Consider the following 13,032-nt stretch of genomic DNA (forward strand, 5'->3'; position numbering starts at 1 on the left):
GGTAAACTACTTTGGTGGGTCACTGCTAAGGGCAGGGAGGCTTCTCAGAAGTGTTATTCGATAATATTTTCCTTTAAAAAGTGCACTGCCCCTACAGTGTTTCTGTAGTCTTGTGCCATTTACCGGATGCCAGAACTGACCACCACTTTGCACAATAATCATTTTGCATACAGCAAGATAAATCCATGCATTAAAGAATTTAGGATCTTCACAAACGTAGTGATTGTCTTTGGAATGGTGGTGGTGACAAATGAAGAAAGCAGAATGTAGCCGGCATTAAGCAACTGTAAATTACTTTACAATATTGTACATATTGCTAATCAAAGGTCTCAGATCATTTGGGTTGTTTGACGGTGCTTTCGAGGTGGGATAGCTCAAACTCTTTACTTGTTTTGGATGTCTGTGTTTATACTGAATTTGTAACTTGAAGGATATCCCCTCGGAGTATCAAATAATAAGAAAAGCTGTCACCTTCTGTCACCCTGCTTTTAACGATGGACTTTCATACCAGTCATGGCTCTGAGGTTGTCAGGAGTTGCTTCTGTGTCCTCACATTATGTCTATTGTGCAAAATGCAGGCACGTGGCTCCACCTTTTTACAGTAGACATGAGGTTTGCCTTGGAAGCATCCTCTGTATTCAGGTCCCATTGGAATTAGCTCACTCTATACAAGTGTTATACTCTGCCAGGAGTCACTTGCATGTGAGATAACTAGTTGTACAACTATGACTGATAAGTTAAATAAATAACTAAATAAATACCATCCACCAAGATGAATTGTGCAGAGCTAGCAACAAAGCCTGCTCTTATTCAGACAACGTTCTACTGGCACTTTAAAAAAATAAAACCTGCCACTTAAAAAACAACAACAATCTCAGATAGGTATTTGGCAGGAATATTATTGTTTGTAAGATGGATCATGGCAATAAAACTTAAGCAGAGGGAAGAATTTTTGTTACAAAGTTGGTCCATTGTTTGAAAATTGAACTATTCAGTTGCAGGGGCTGCCTACATGTTCTGTATGGTGTGTGTGTGTGTGTGTGTGTGTGTGTGCGCACGCATGTGCTCCGGGCTCCCTCCCACGGTGTATGTTCTTCCTCTATTCAGGGTGGAGTGGCACTTTACAAATCAAAGGATGCCCAATCCCGGATATCTGGGCGGATGTGAACATATAGCTGAACCTGAGAGGTGGAGCCAAGCAAGGCTATTGCTGGGAAGGGTGTGCTTCTGTGTGCAGGACTCATTTATGTAGTTTGCCAAGCCACACAGAAAGAGGAATGATTGTGAACACACAAATGCTGCCAGCCTTTCCTAGTGAAAGCAAGGCTTTCCCATTGGTGTCCAAGCCTGAACTACTATTCTTTCACCCTGTTGAAAATCATTCTCCAAGCTCTGTGAGCTGGCACACATGAAATGTTGTAGGAAGCAGCCTGCATGAACCATTGCCTCGAAATCAAACAGCACGCCAGCATGAGCTGTGACCAAAAAGAAAAAAAAGACTTTTTTCTTTCAACAGTTGCCATTTAAGGCAAATCATTGAGTGGCAAATGATTCAGTCTTGAGAGAAATGAACAATGAAGAGACTGCCTCTGAGCCTCTACAAAGTATGTTTTTTGTATTATAGTGCAGACTTGTTATTATTGCGGATATGGGAATAGCACTAAGTTCTTCTAACTGGGAAAAAGACTATGACTGGTCTACATTTGCTTCACACATTTTCCAGTAGCCACACTTCCTCCCACCCCAGGAAGCCCACTGCGGAGCTCCAGTGAGCCTGGTTCAGCAGAGATCTTGCATCTTTCTAGTTAGCTACTGATGCTCAGTGACCCATGTATGAGTAAGTGAGCCTGGTTTTCATTATAGTCTTAAACTCTCCAGAAGGATACTGTTTTTACAACTGATCCAGTATTTTTAGAAGTGAAAAACTTTACCTGCTGGTCCTGCACATCTAACAGCTGTTAAACCTAGTAGGTTTAGGACACATTTGTGCCTGCTGTTTAGTTTTAAAGTTGGTAACCTTGCCCCAAATTGGATAAGTCCACCTTTGATCATTTTAACAGTTGGGAAGAAGGCTACTAACAATATTATAGCTGAAGGATGAGGTTTTTGATCAAACTTTATGCAATAATAAACCAATCTTTGAGTTGCAAAAAAAAATCTTTGTTTTCGAGTTTGTATTTGCAACAAAATATTTACATGATTAACCCTCTTGGAAGTAATTGCTTTCATTTCAGCTTCTTGCTAAATGTTGTTTGTTCATTTGTGGCCCTGAACATGGGCCAATCTCAAAATAATGTGCTAGCATGTACTGATTTTTCCCCCTTTTTGTAGGAGAGGAAAAGCAAGTAGAGTCCATTTTACCAAAAAAAACCCACTTATTCTGGCATCTTCTTTCTATTGCAAAGGGCTTCCTTAACCAATCCTTCCTGGATTGGATAATCAAATGGGATTCTCATTTATTTTTTTCAACTTCCCACAGTACCTGGACCCTCATCGGCAGTCTGAGATACAAACTCTAGCAATTCCTAAGAAACACGGTGCAAAGTTTCCATTGACAGATGGACAAAAAGAAAGAGGAGTTTGGTAAATGCCTTTATTAGCTACTGGGTGCAGGTCTACTACTTGGCCAAAGTGAGGGTGGGGGTTGCACAGGAAATATACTACTACTGCTGCTTCTGCTGCTAAGACCTGGTTCAATGTTGGACACGGCGGATGGACTGGATCTGGCTGCTATGGGCTTGGCTGCTATAGTCAGTGTACTTCCGAAATTCACCATTCTGTCTGTCCCGTTCCAGGATATATTGGTAGCCTCGGTAGCCTGGATATTGATATGCCACCCACCTAGGGGGATAAAACAGAACATAGGAATGATAGGCAATCAGACACATGTTCCTTCATTGGAAAAGGAATAGCACATCCTTCCCTAAGCTGGTATATTAGGGCTTTACAGAAAATACCAGAATTCTAGGGCAGATGGTCTTATTAAATCGAGACAATTACTCAAGAGATGCTCTTGGATACTTATTATCTTGAAGAAAAAATTGCACCAAGAGAAACAGATGGCATCACTTACGCTCCAGAGAGAACTCTGATGGAGGATACTTCCTTGCTGCTCCATCCCATGGCTTGCAATGATGGATAGTCATCGGTCAGCTCAAACTTGTATCCCTGGAAGTTCTCTGACTCATATAGGGTCACTCTGCTGTCATTATGATTCTGCAACATAGCATAAAGTGGAAGATGTCTCAGGGTAAGACAAAATGCAAGCAAAAGAGATCACAATGGCTTTTCCAAGTCTCGGGCTTCCTTTCTCCATCTTGTACTTTTTACATATTTTTGGAATGCCTCTCCAATGAGATATGCATGTTGGTAGCTCCCAGATCTCTTACCATCTTTCCTTGAGATTAATTCTTTAAAGATAGGGCAACATGGTTCAAGCTTATTGCTTTGACTTGTCCTGGCCTTCCCCTTCCTAATATGTCCTGTTGGGATCTCAACTCTCAGACTTCCCAATCAGAAGCCTCGACAGCCATACTGGCTGACAGTCACTATCCTAGAACACCTCCGGAGGCAGCAGGGTTGGAGAAGAGCCGTATCTTTACTTTGAGACTTGTCTCTGTTTTAAAGCTTTCTGCCTCCTATGTCCAAACAGCACACTATGAATTGTTTTGCTGGGTCAGAACCAGGGCTTTTTTTTCTCATAGAACACTCAGAATGGAGTTCCGGCACCTTTTTTGGATGGAAACTTGTAGGGTAGGCAAGGGAGGTTGTATGACATGTGTGAGTTCCGGCAACTTTTTTGGATGGAAACTTGTAGGGTAGGCAAGGTGGTTTGTATGACATGTGTGAGTGCCGGCACCTTTTTCTTTTACAAAAAAAGCACTGGTCAGAACCAATTGGGAGGCTTATCTCATCTGCCAGTCCAATAACAGGTGCTTTCAGGTGTTCATAACTTAAGTGGATGGCAGTAATTGTTGGTGGTGATTGCTATTCTCATTGCTCGACATTTAAAACTAAAACCAAGCTAAAACCAAATAAATCACATTATGGTTTAGCGGGATTATAACCACTGTCAATATGCATGTGTGGGGTGGGGAATAAAGTTCCTTGGAGATAAAAAATGGCATCAGCTGCCCCATGACTCTCATCACTCTTTCTTTTCATGTTCATTTCCCCCCTCTTCTTCTATTAACCCTCTTCTATTTTCTCCATCTATTTCAGTGACCCTCTAAGAGCTAGATATTGCAGAATTGATGAAAAGGAAGATAAGGGCCTTTGTGAATTTTTAGTTTAGACTGTGTATTCATAATGTGCTATGCACAAGATGTGAATCCACAGCAAATTAGCTCATAGTTTATTTACTATATTTATGCATAATTTTATTAATCTTCTGGACTTACACGGTTCATTGTTCCCTAAATGATCCACAGAGACCAGGTTCAGACAACATTCTAGACTAAAATTGGCTAATGTATGGGACGCGGTGGCTCAGTGGGTTAGGACGCTGAGCTTGTTGATCAGAAGGTCGGCGGTCTGGCGGGTCAAATCCCGAGTGCCGCGTAACAGAGTGAGCGCCTGTTACTCGTCCCAGCTTCTGCCAACCTAGCAGTTCGAAAGCACGTAAAAATGCAAGTAGAAAAATAGGGACCACTGCGGTGGGAAGGTAACAGCGTTCCGTGCGCCTTTGGCGTCTAGTCATGCCGGCCACATGACCACGGAGACGTCCTCGGACAAGCGCTGGCTCTTCGGCTTTGAATCGGAGATGAGCACCGGCCCCTAGAGTCGGAAACGACTAGCATGCATGTGCGTGGGAACCTTTACCTTTACCTTTTTATGGGAACTATTCATTTTTGCCTTCTAAAATAAGGTCACCGACTCTTGTGTAGCTTGACTCTACAGCTTCCTTGGCTATCAGCTTGTGTTTTATAACCAGATAGTCCTTAACTTACAACCATTCGCTTAGCAACCATTCGAAGTTACAACAGCACTGAAAAAAGTGACTTATGACCATCATAGCATCCCCACCCTCTCATGTTCAAAATTTCAGCACTTGGCAATCAGCATGTATATACAGCAGCTGCAGCATCCCAGGGTCATGGGACACAGTGAACTTGCCACCTTCCCAGCCAGTTTCTTGAGAGATGTGAAGCTGAATTCGCTTAACCACACGATTCACTTAACAACTGCAGTGATTTGCTTAACAAACATGGCAAAAAGGCTCGTAAAATGGGGGTGCAACTCACTTAATAACAGCCTTGCTTAGGCACGGAAATTCTGATCCCAATAAGACGAGGACAACCTGTATTCTCTCCAAGCAGCTCTTGTGAATTTCCGTGAATTATTGTGAGTGTATATGCATGGAAACATCTGATAACACGCTTCCCAGAAAAAGCAAAAGAAATTGAAGCCCCGGATATTATATAAAGAAAAAGCCTGCCAACATTTCAAGGCTTTAGGATTTGTAGGTTCCCCGGATCCCATGGATCGAAGGGGTTAAGCTGGCATCATTTCACCTCCCTCTCTTCCTTCCATTGCACATCCCTGCAGCCTCCACTCCGCCAAGGGATCCTGCCAGCCAAGAAGGAGATGCTATCTTACAGTCCTTTATTAAAGTGCGGACATAATCTGACTGGTTCTTATTAAAGCCCACAGATGGAGACGTGCAGAGATTTTAAAGCCCAGTTCAGAACCGAAGCAGCTGCTTTTGAGATGGAATGATAAGTGCTGGCTATAGCTTTGTGGCAATGGGTGTTATACCTTCTCTCTCTCTCTCTCTCTCTCTCTCACACACACACACACACACACACACACACACACACACATCACACACACACACACCCCTCTCCATTATCCCCCTTTTAAAACCCTGACAGATAGCACTACTGCCCATACTGGTTATTTGCTTCTGGTAGCTTTGTAATATATGGCTGGTCTTTTAAAAATCTTTCGTCTAAAAATCAAAGGGCCTAACTTACTTATCTGTCTTCGGTCCAAGACTAGGCTATTAAGAATGCATTAAAAAAAAATTCCCACAAAGGTGACCTTAGCCCCACCCAGTCATCTTTTGGATGGGCAAATTTGGACAGGATTGACACGACACTAGGAAAAAATCTGATTGGTTAGTTTGGGCTAAATGTAAGTCCTCAGGCTGTTAAAGTAACAATGGGAGAACTTACTTTCAGACTTGCAGGATTCTTTAAATGTGGCTTTACAGTAAAGTAGAATTAGTTAATCTGGTCTTATTTCCTGCCTGATCTACCCAGACAGGCTGACATCAATCTTGCTACTCTGGTACAAAGAGGAATTTCAGGAATGGCCTCCTGTCCTCAAGAACTTGGCTATCCGCCAAGCACCTGGCAGCGGCTTTGTTGCAACACCAGCAGAAATGGATGCAGAAACGATCAATTTGCAGAATGCCATGATACAACTAATGCAAGAGCTGGGACAGAATTTGCCTCACGCCACTACAGCACCACAGATGGCAGCCCAGCCAATGCTCATGCGTTCCCATGGGAGCTTGCCGGAGAAATTCAGAGGCAACCAGGATCAATTCTGGATATTCACTGTCAATGTGAAATGTTTATGACAGGCAGGTCGGTGGAGTTTCCCACTGATTGCACCAAAGTGACTTTGGTGCTGAGCTTGCTGAAGAAAGCCGCAGCTAAGTGGGCAATGCTGTTCACTGAAGGGAACAAACTGGTGCAGGACAACTTATTAGGATTTCATGCATAAACTCCAAGGACACTTTGGGGATCCCATACAGAGGATCATTGCTAGGAGAGAGATGTGGAAGCTCAAGCAGGGACAGAGGAGAGTAAGGTCATATATTTTGGACTTTAAATTACTTGCTGGCAATGTAGGGTGGAATGACTTAGCCCTGATTGACCTGGGGCTGGCTGAGGACCTAAGAGATGAGCTGATGAGGCAAGGCACCCCAATTACCCTGGAAGAGCTATATTAGCATGGTGTACTAATGGACTGCTGACCAGAGGAGTTAAGGCAGGGAAGGAACAGTAAGGGGAAAAGAACCTGCAGCCTGTCTCCCTACCAAAGGCCTCCTCAGAGAAGGAGAACCCATGCCAATCAGGGCAGCCAAGAGATCCCTGTCATCAGAAGAGAAGCAAAGAAGAAAGGATCAAGGACTATGCTTTTAGTGTGGGACCCTGGGACACATAGCCAAATAATGCCCGGTGAAAACATCAATGAAGTTTCATCAAACACAGCAGTGAGATACAGAACTACAAAGCATGTAGCCAGCAAGTGCCCAGGTCGCTCTGAAGCAACATTTCAAGGAAACTTCGCCAGCCCCCGCCTCCCAGCAATTCTGAAGGAGGATGCTCCACCACCATAGTTCAGATAGCCAACAGAAGACAAGCATATTTAAATACTCCTGTTGTTGTTACTTTAAATTCCAAGCAGAGGGTGGAATGTTGTTGTAGAACACAGGTGTCAAACTCGTCGTGTTGCAACCGTATCACAACTTTTTTTTTGCATTCTCAGAGCTGGGGTGGGTGAGGGCCCCCGCATGATGCCACCCCTGTTGTACAATCTGTTGACACCCCTGTTGTACAATCTGGAGCAACCATTGACTTCATAGATATAGAAATAGTGTAGAAATTAAAGTTGCACACTCAAACTATAGAAAGCCCCATAATAGGTGATTGATGGACAACCACTAAGAGCAGGGCTAATTCTGCAGCTCCTAGCTCCTTTGCGGTTTCCAGTCAAACACCACACAGAGTTCATAATGCTCTGTGCAACTGCCTCCTTCAAGTGCCCACCATATTGGGGCCAGAGTGACTTCAGCTGCATGATCCACAAGTGGACACAAGTGACACTCTCATTCCACTCCTCTAAATGCCCACAACATTGCTTGCAGGCAATGAAAGTTTACCGCCACCACCATCTCACTCCAATGTGGAATAAGCCAGGAAAATATGCAGACTTTGCAGATGTATTTGGAGAGGAAGAGACAACTCTGCTAGCCCCCAACCACCCAATCAGTTTGAAGCCCAAAGCCCAGCAAAGACAGTGTTCCATTTCTACCTGAAAATTAGCTATTTTTAAGGAATAAATTAACATTCAATACCCTTTCGTGCAGTTATTTTCCTAAAAGATCAATTCAGTGCAGCATTTGCCCCCATCCCCTCCATGTTTTGGACTTTATCTGGTGGCCCTGTTTTTAAACAAAAAAGATCCTTTCACCCATGGGAGAAAATCAGGATGGCTGCTTTTTGAGTATTTTAAAAAGAACTCACAGCACATCTGACAGTCCGGAAGGAGAGTAGATGGTCAGTTCTATAAGCGCTGTTTCCACTCCAGGCCTCCCAGTGAGGATAGTCTCCTTTCTCCAAAATAAACTGTTGTCCTTGATATTCAGGATACTCAAAACCTATCCAGCTATGGGTCAAGAAAAAAGAGAGAAAAAAGTTTGAGACACGTTGTTTCATATTGTAAAAATCAAACTCAAATTCAGCTCAAATCTTAATTAGCATCACCAAAAAAATGGAAAAAGAGTGAGCAAAGACATTTCCCCCAATTTTTCTTCCACAGTAATGCACTTTTTTTTTGGTTTTGCAGATGTTATTTGGTGAAGCAAGTACTTGCTGTGCTTCTCTTAACATAACTATCCTGGTAAAAAATATACACGTTCTTTAAGAGTTAAAAAGAATGGGACACCCTACTACCTACCTATGTGATCATCTTCTCTGCAGCACTGTGATTGCTGTAAATATTCTTTGATGTTTGGGGTGAACATCAAAGACATTGCTTTGCAATCAATCAAACTATTGTCCTTTCAAACCTACGTGGATTCTGATTGCCAGCAGTGTTTCAAGAATTCAAGCATAGTTATTTCAAATTAATGACATCTCACCCCAAATGCAAAGTATTAATGACATCTCACCCCAAATGTGGCCCCTGCATGTAAAGCAGGTGCTCTACTACAGAATTATGCTTTCCCTCACTTCATGTAACTCTTTGATGGGGTTTATCTGCTATTTCTTTCCTTTTTAAATAGCTTGCTTATGGAAATAATGCAGAGTAAGGTAAAGGTAAAGGTAAAGGTTCCCCCGCACATGCGTGCTAGTCGTTTCCGACTCTAGGGGCCGGTGCTCATCTCCGTTTCAAAGCCGAAGAGCCAGCGCTTGTCCGAGGACGTCTCCGTGGTCATGTGGCCGGCATGACTAGACGCCAAAGGCGCATGGAACGCTGTTACCTTCCCACCGTAGTGGTCCCTATTTTTCTACTTGCATTTTTACGTGCTTTCGAACTGCTAGGTGGGCAGAAGCTGGGACGAGTAACAGGCGCTCACTCTGCTATGCGGCACTCGGGATTTGATCCACCAAACTGCTGACCTTCTGATTGACAAGCTCAGTGTCCTAACCCACTGAGCCACCGCGTCCCTTCAGAGTACTGAAGCAAAATTAAACTGGAAAGATAATTCATATTTTGATTTTGCTATCTACAGATAGTTCATTAAAACTGTTAAAGAATTAGTATTTTTTCAAAACACACTGTATCCTATTATCCTGTAAATGGCTCAGTACTTTCCAATGATTGAATACTTCAGAGCAATTATGCAATGTATAAATGATTCATATGTGATATTTAAATAAATCAACCTCTATAACTCAACCAAAAATTTTTTAAAGTGTTGATGCAGAGTAAGATACCTAGGAATTTAGTAAGCAAAAACACATTGTTAGAATTTGTAGCAATGCTATCTTTTATGTTTGATTTTAGTAAACTAGCTAAGCTTTCCTTCCATCAAGGAAATCGCTCAATTAAAACTTTCATTACTTGGTCAGCTTTAAAAATGACAGCTTCTTTGCAAGGCATTTTTTTATTTATCCATACTCCATGTGAAAGTGCACAGGTCCTCAGAATCAACTGAGAAGACTATAAAGGTGATGTAGCTGGCGGAGATGGCAAAATTGACTGTTCTAATTAAAGAAAAGAATCTATCGAGTTTTGTTTTCATTTGGAAACCACTTCTGGATTTTGTACTCGAAACGGAAAAAAATGAATCTTTGATTTTAGATTTTGATGACTAGAATGACTTGGCTGTTGTAGAAATGGCTTGAAACCTTTAGAAATGTAAAGCAAAAGGTTGAGATTGTAACCATTTTTGCATTCTGCTGCACAGAAAAAGTTGGAACTAATTACTTACTTTTTTTCTTCTTTCTTTTTTCACTTCTTTCGTCTTTAATTTTCCTAACTTGTGTTTTGGCTTGTACTTTATTTTATAATAAACTTTAATTATTATTTTTTTTTAAAAAAAAACCAGCTGAAAAGACCAGAAGCTGCTGTGGGTTTCCTAATGTACCCTGTGAGCTGCAAAAAAAAAAAAAAAACCCACTTACGGGCCATTTTCCACTTTGATGGAGCGAATCTTGCGGAAACCACGTTCCATGGCATTGGGGCATTCCATCAGGAATTCGGACCGCTTCCCCTGGAAATTCTCTTCTTCCCAGACAATGATCTTGAATTGCCCTATGCTCTCCATGTGGCTGGTCATGGGCAGATCTTTGGCTGTAGAGGTGGAAGAAGAGGGTTAAGAATCCACTTATAGAGCAACTGGAGATTGTATGTGTAGAAGGGGAGAGATGCATATGTGCGAGTCATAACTGTCCTTTCTGGCTTCCTTGCCTGATAAAGGCCCTCAATTATGGACCAAGATGTCAAGAGGGAAGAGTGGCCAGCATTATACAAGACTGCCAAATAGAGAAGAGGAAGACTTAGGGAACAGAACAGGATTGCATGGCTACTAGGTGGGTTGCAAGTTGAGGGATATTTTGCTTTCTTCCCGACTAATCTACACAATGAGCACTATTTTCTACTTGCCATCCAGAGACTGAAGTCACACAGACGGTAATTAAGAGTATGACACCAAAGAAGAAAGGGCTTAATAGACTCATTAACTGGATGGCACGGGCATCTCATCTGTTACACATTCTGTAGTCTTGCGTGCAAGACATTTTTCGTGCTCTAGACTAAACCATGATTTACTGATTATCCCACCATTGGCTGGATTCAAATGTAATGATTAGCGATAAACAGAGAGTTAGCGTAAGTGGGGTTATACAACACACTACCACAGAATCAAACTACGTAACTATATCACAGCTTACTGTGATGCTATGGCTCAGCCATAAAGACATACGCATGCTAACAGCAAATATATTAGTCAGGAAGGAGTGTCTTACCCTGAGGAGCATGTTAAAGAGTATTATTCAAGAGCAACATAGTATTATTTATTAGTATTATTAAAATTGCCAGCATTCACTCAATACCATTAGCTAGATCTGCCAAAGAATTAATAGTTATATTCACACAGCATGCTTTAATCTTGTTTAAGGTTTACTTTAAAGATAGCTTGAACATGCCTTGGTGGAGCAGTGGGCTAATGCCTCCTTAAGTAACACCAGCTGCCTGCAATCAGTGCAGGTTCGCATCCCACCAGGCTCAAGGTTGACTCAGCCTCCCATCCTTCCGAGGTAGGTAAAATGAGGACCCAGATTGTTGGAGGCAATTAAGCTGACTTTGTAATAATGCCGCTTGGGGTGTGTGTGAAAGCCCTAATAAGCAGGTATATACATAGAATGAAGGCTACTGCTAAGCTTGTAAGCCGCCCTGAGTCTTCGGAGAAGGGCGGGATATAAATGGAATTAAAATAAAAAATTAAAAAAAAACATACAATACAGCACAATATTTGGGAAGGGGCATTTTAATTTTCTGAACTGGGCACCAAACGCCTTCAGCACTCACTAATCCTTCGTTTAATTCATAAATCCCTGATCCGGAGGATTCTGGAATAGAAGGAGCCTGGCCAAAGGCAACTCCCAAATCCAAGGGACTTTCTCCTGCCTCCCAACTGCGTAAGGCGAGCCAAAACCGGAAAGCCTTTCCTTTAAGGCTGCCTCGTTAGCTACACTGGCGTCAATTTTGCACCCGCGGAATTCTGCGCGCGCCTCCCAATCCTAACGTGTAGTACACACTCGTGCACGCGCCGATCGCGTAGGCATGACGCGCACACACACCTGCAGACCTCGGCGCTCCGCTTCTCCTTTCTCTCTCTGTCGACATAGTCTAATGGCCCTGCTGAGAATATGCGAGACGCGAAGAATTAGAAAGGAAGGGGAAACCAAAATGCCACCAGACCCCCGTCGGCCTCGAGGTCGAGCCGTCCAACGTTGCGAAAGAGGTTCCCCCTGCATTCCGACCGGAGCCTCCGGCCACAAGCCAGCGAAGAACAGGAACAGGCAGCCATCCAGCGCCAGCACCTCCAAAGGGCTCCTTAAGGCAATCCAGGCCAAGGAAGCGCCACATCTGGGCGCAGCGCGCTGATCCTCCGCCTTCAGCCCTCCGCTGACCGACCAACTGCAGACTTAACGTCCCATAAAAGCCGCCGCCGCCATCACCACCACCCCTCACCCCCACTGCCAGCCCTTCTCCAAGCCCAGGGAAGGCGGGCGAGTGCCGGGATACCCCCCAAAGCATCGCGCAGGGAACTTACCGTTGGCGGAGCAGAGAAGGGCAAAGATTGGAGATTAGGGGGCTTGGAGGTCCCGGCCGCATTATATAGCCTGGCCTGGCCAAGTGACAAGGGGGAGAGCACAACAGGTTGCGCTGAGTCAGCAAGGGCAACTCATGGGAGGGCCGGTCAGCCCGGGCCTGTCCATTCCTCTTGCCCATCCTGGCGAGATGCCTCGCCTCCCCGAGGCCCATCAAGGGACGAAGCGGGCGTGTTAGCTTAGCAGTTGAAGAGCGAAAGAGAAAGGCCCTGACGCGCCCGTTCCCTTTCACCACGGAACAAAAGCCCAGCTCAGCTGCAGGATTAAGCTCGCCGCCCTTTCCCAGGCCGTGGCGAGGGAGGGACCGGCCGGCTTTCCAAAGCGCAGGGAGAAAGCGCCCGTGGCGCCGCCGTCGCGAGGCGAGATTAACGCGAGGCCTCCCTCGAAATGCCCGGGCCTTTCCCTGTCTGTCCCTCCTCAGAAAGAGTCGCGCTTAGCGGGTACTTCGAGGACACAC

At 44.0% G+C, this 13,032-nt stretch overlaps 1 protein-coding gene across 1 annotated transcript; it reads right to left on the reverse strand.

The window, feature by feature from the left end:
• Positions 1-2,595: 2,595 nt before the first annotated feature.
• Positions 2,596-12,598, reverse strand: CRYBA2 (crystallin beta A2). Its single transcript, XM_083375912.1, has 6 exons — positions 12,518-12,598; positions 12,042-12,102; positions 10,365-10,533; positions 8,259-8,400; positions 3,074-3,216; positions 2,596-2,841 (listed from the first exon to the last, which is right to left on the reverse strand). The coding sequence occupies exons 2-6, from the start codon at positions 12,085-12,087 to the stop codon at positions 2,694-2,696; spliced, it is 648 nt and encodes a 215-aa protein (XP_083232038.1). The 5' UTR covers positions 12,088-12,102; positions 12,518-12,598; the 3' UTR covers positions 2,596-2,693.
• Positions 12,599-13,032: the final 434 nt, after the last annotated feature.

The sequence above is a fragment of the Vipera ursinii genome, assembly GCF_947247035.1.
Source record: "Vipera ursinii genome assembly, chromosome: 1".
Classification (NCBI taxonomy): Eukaryota; Metazoa; Chordata; class Lepidosauria; order Squamata; family Viperidae; genus Vipera; species Vipera ursinii.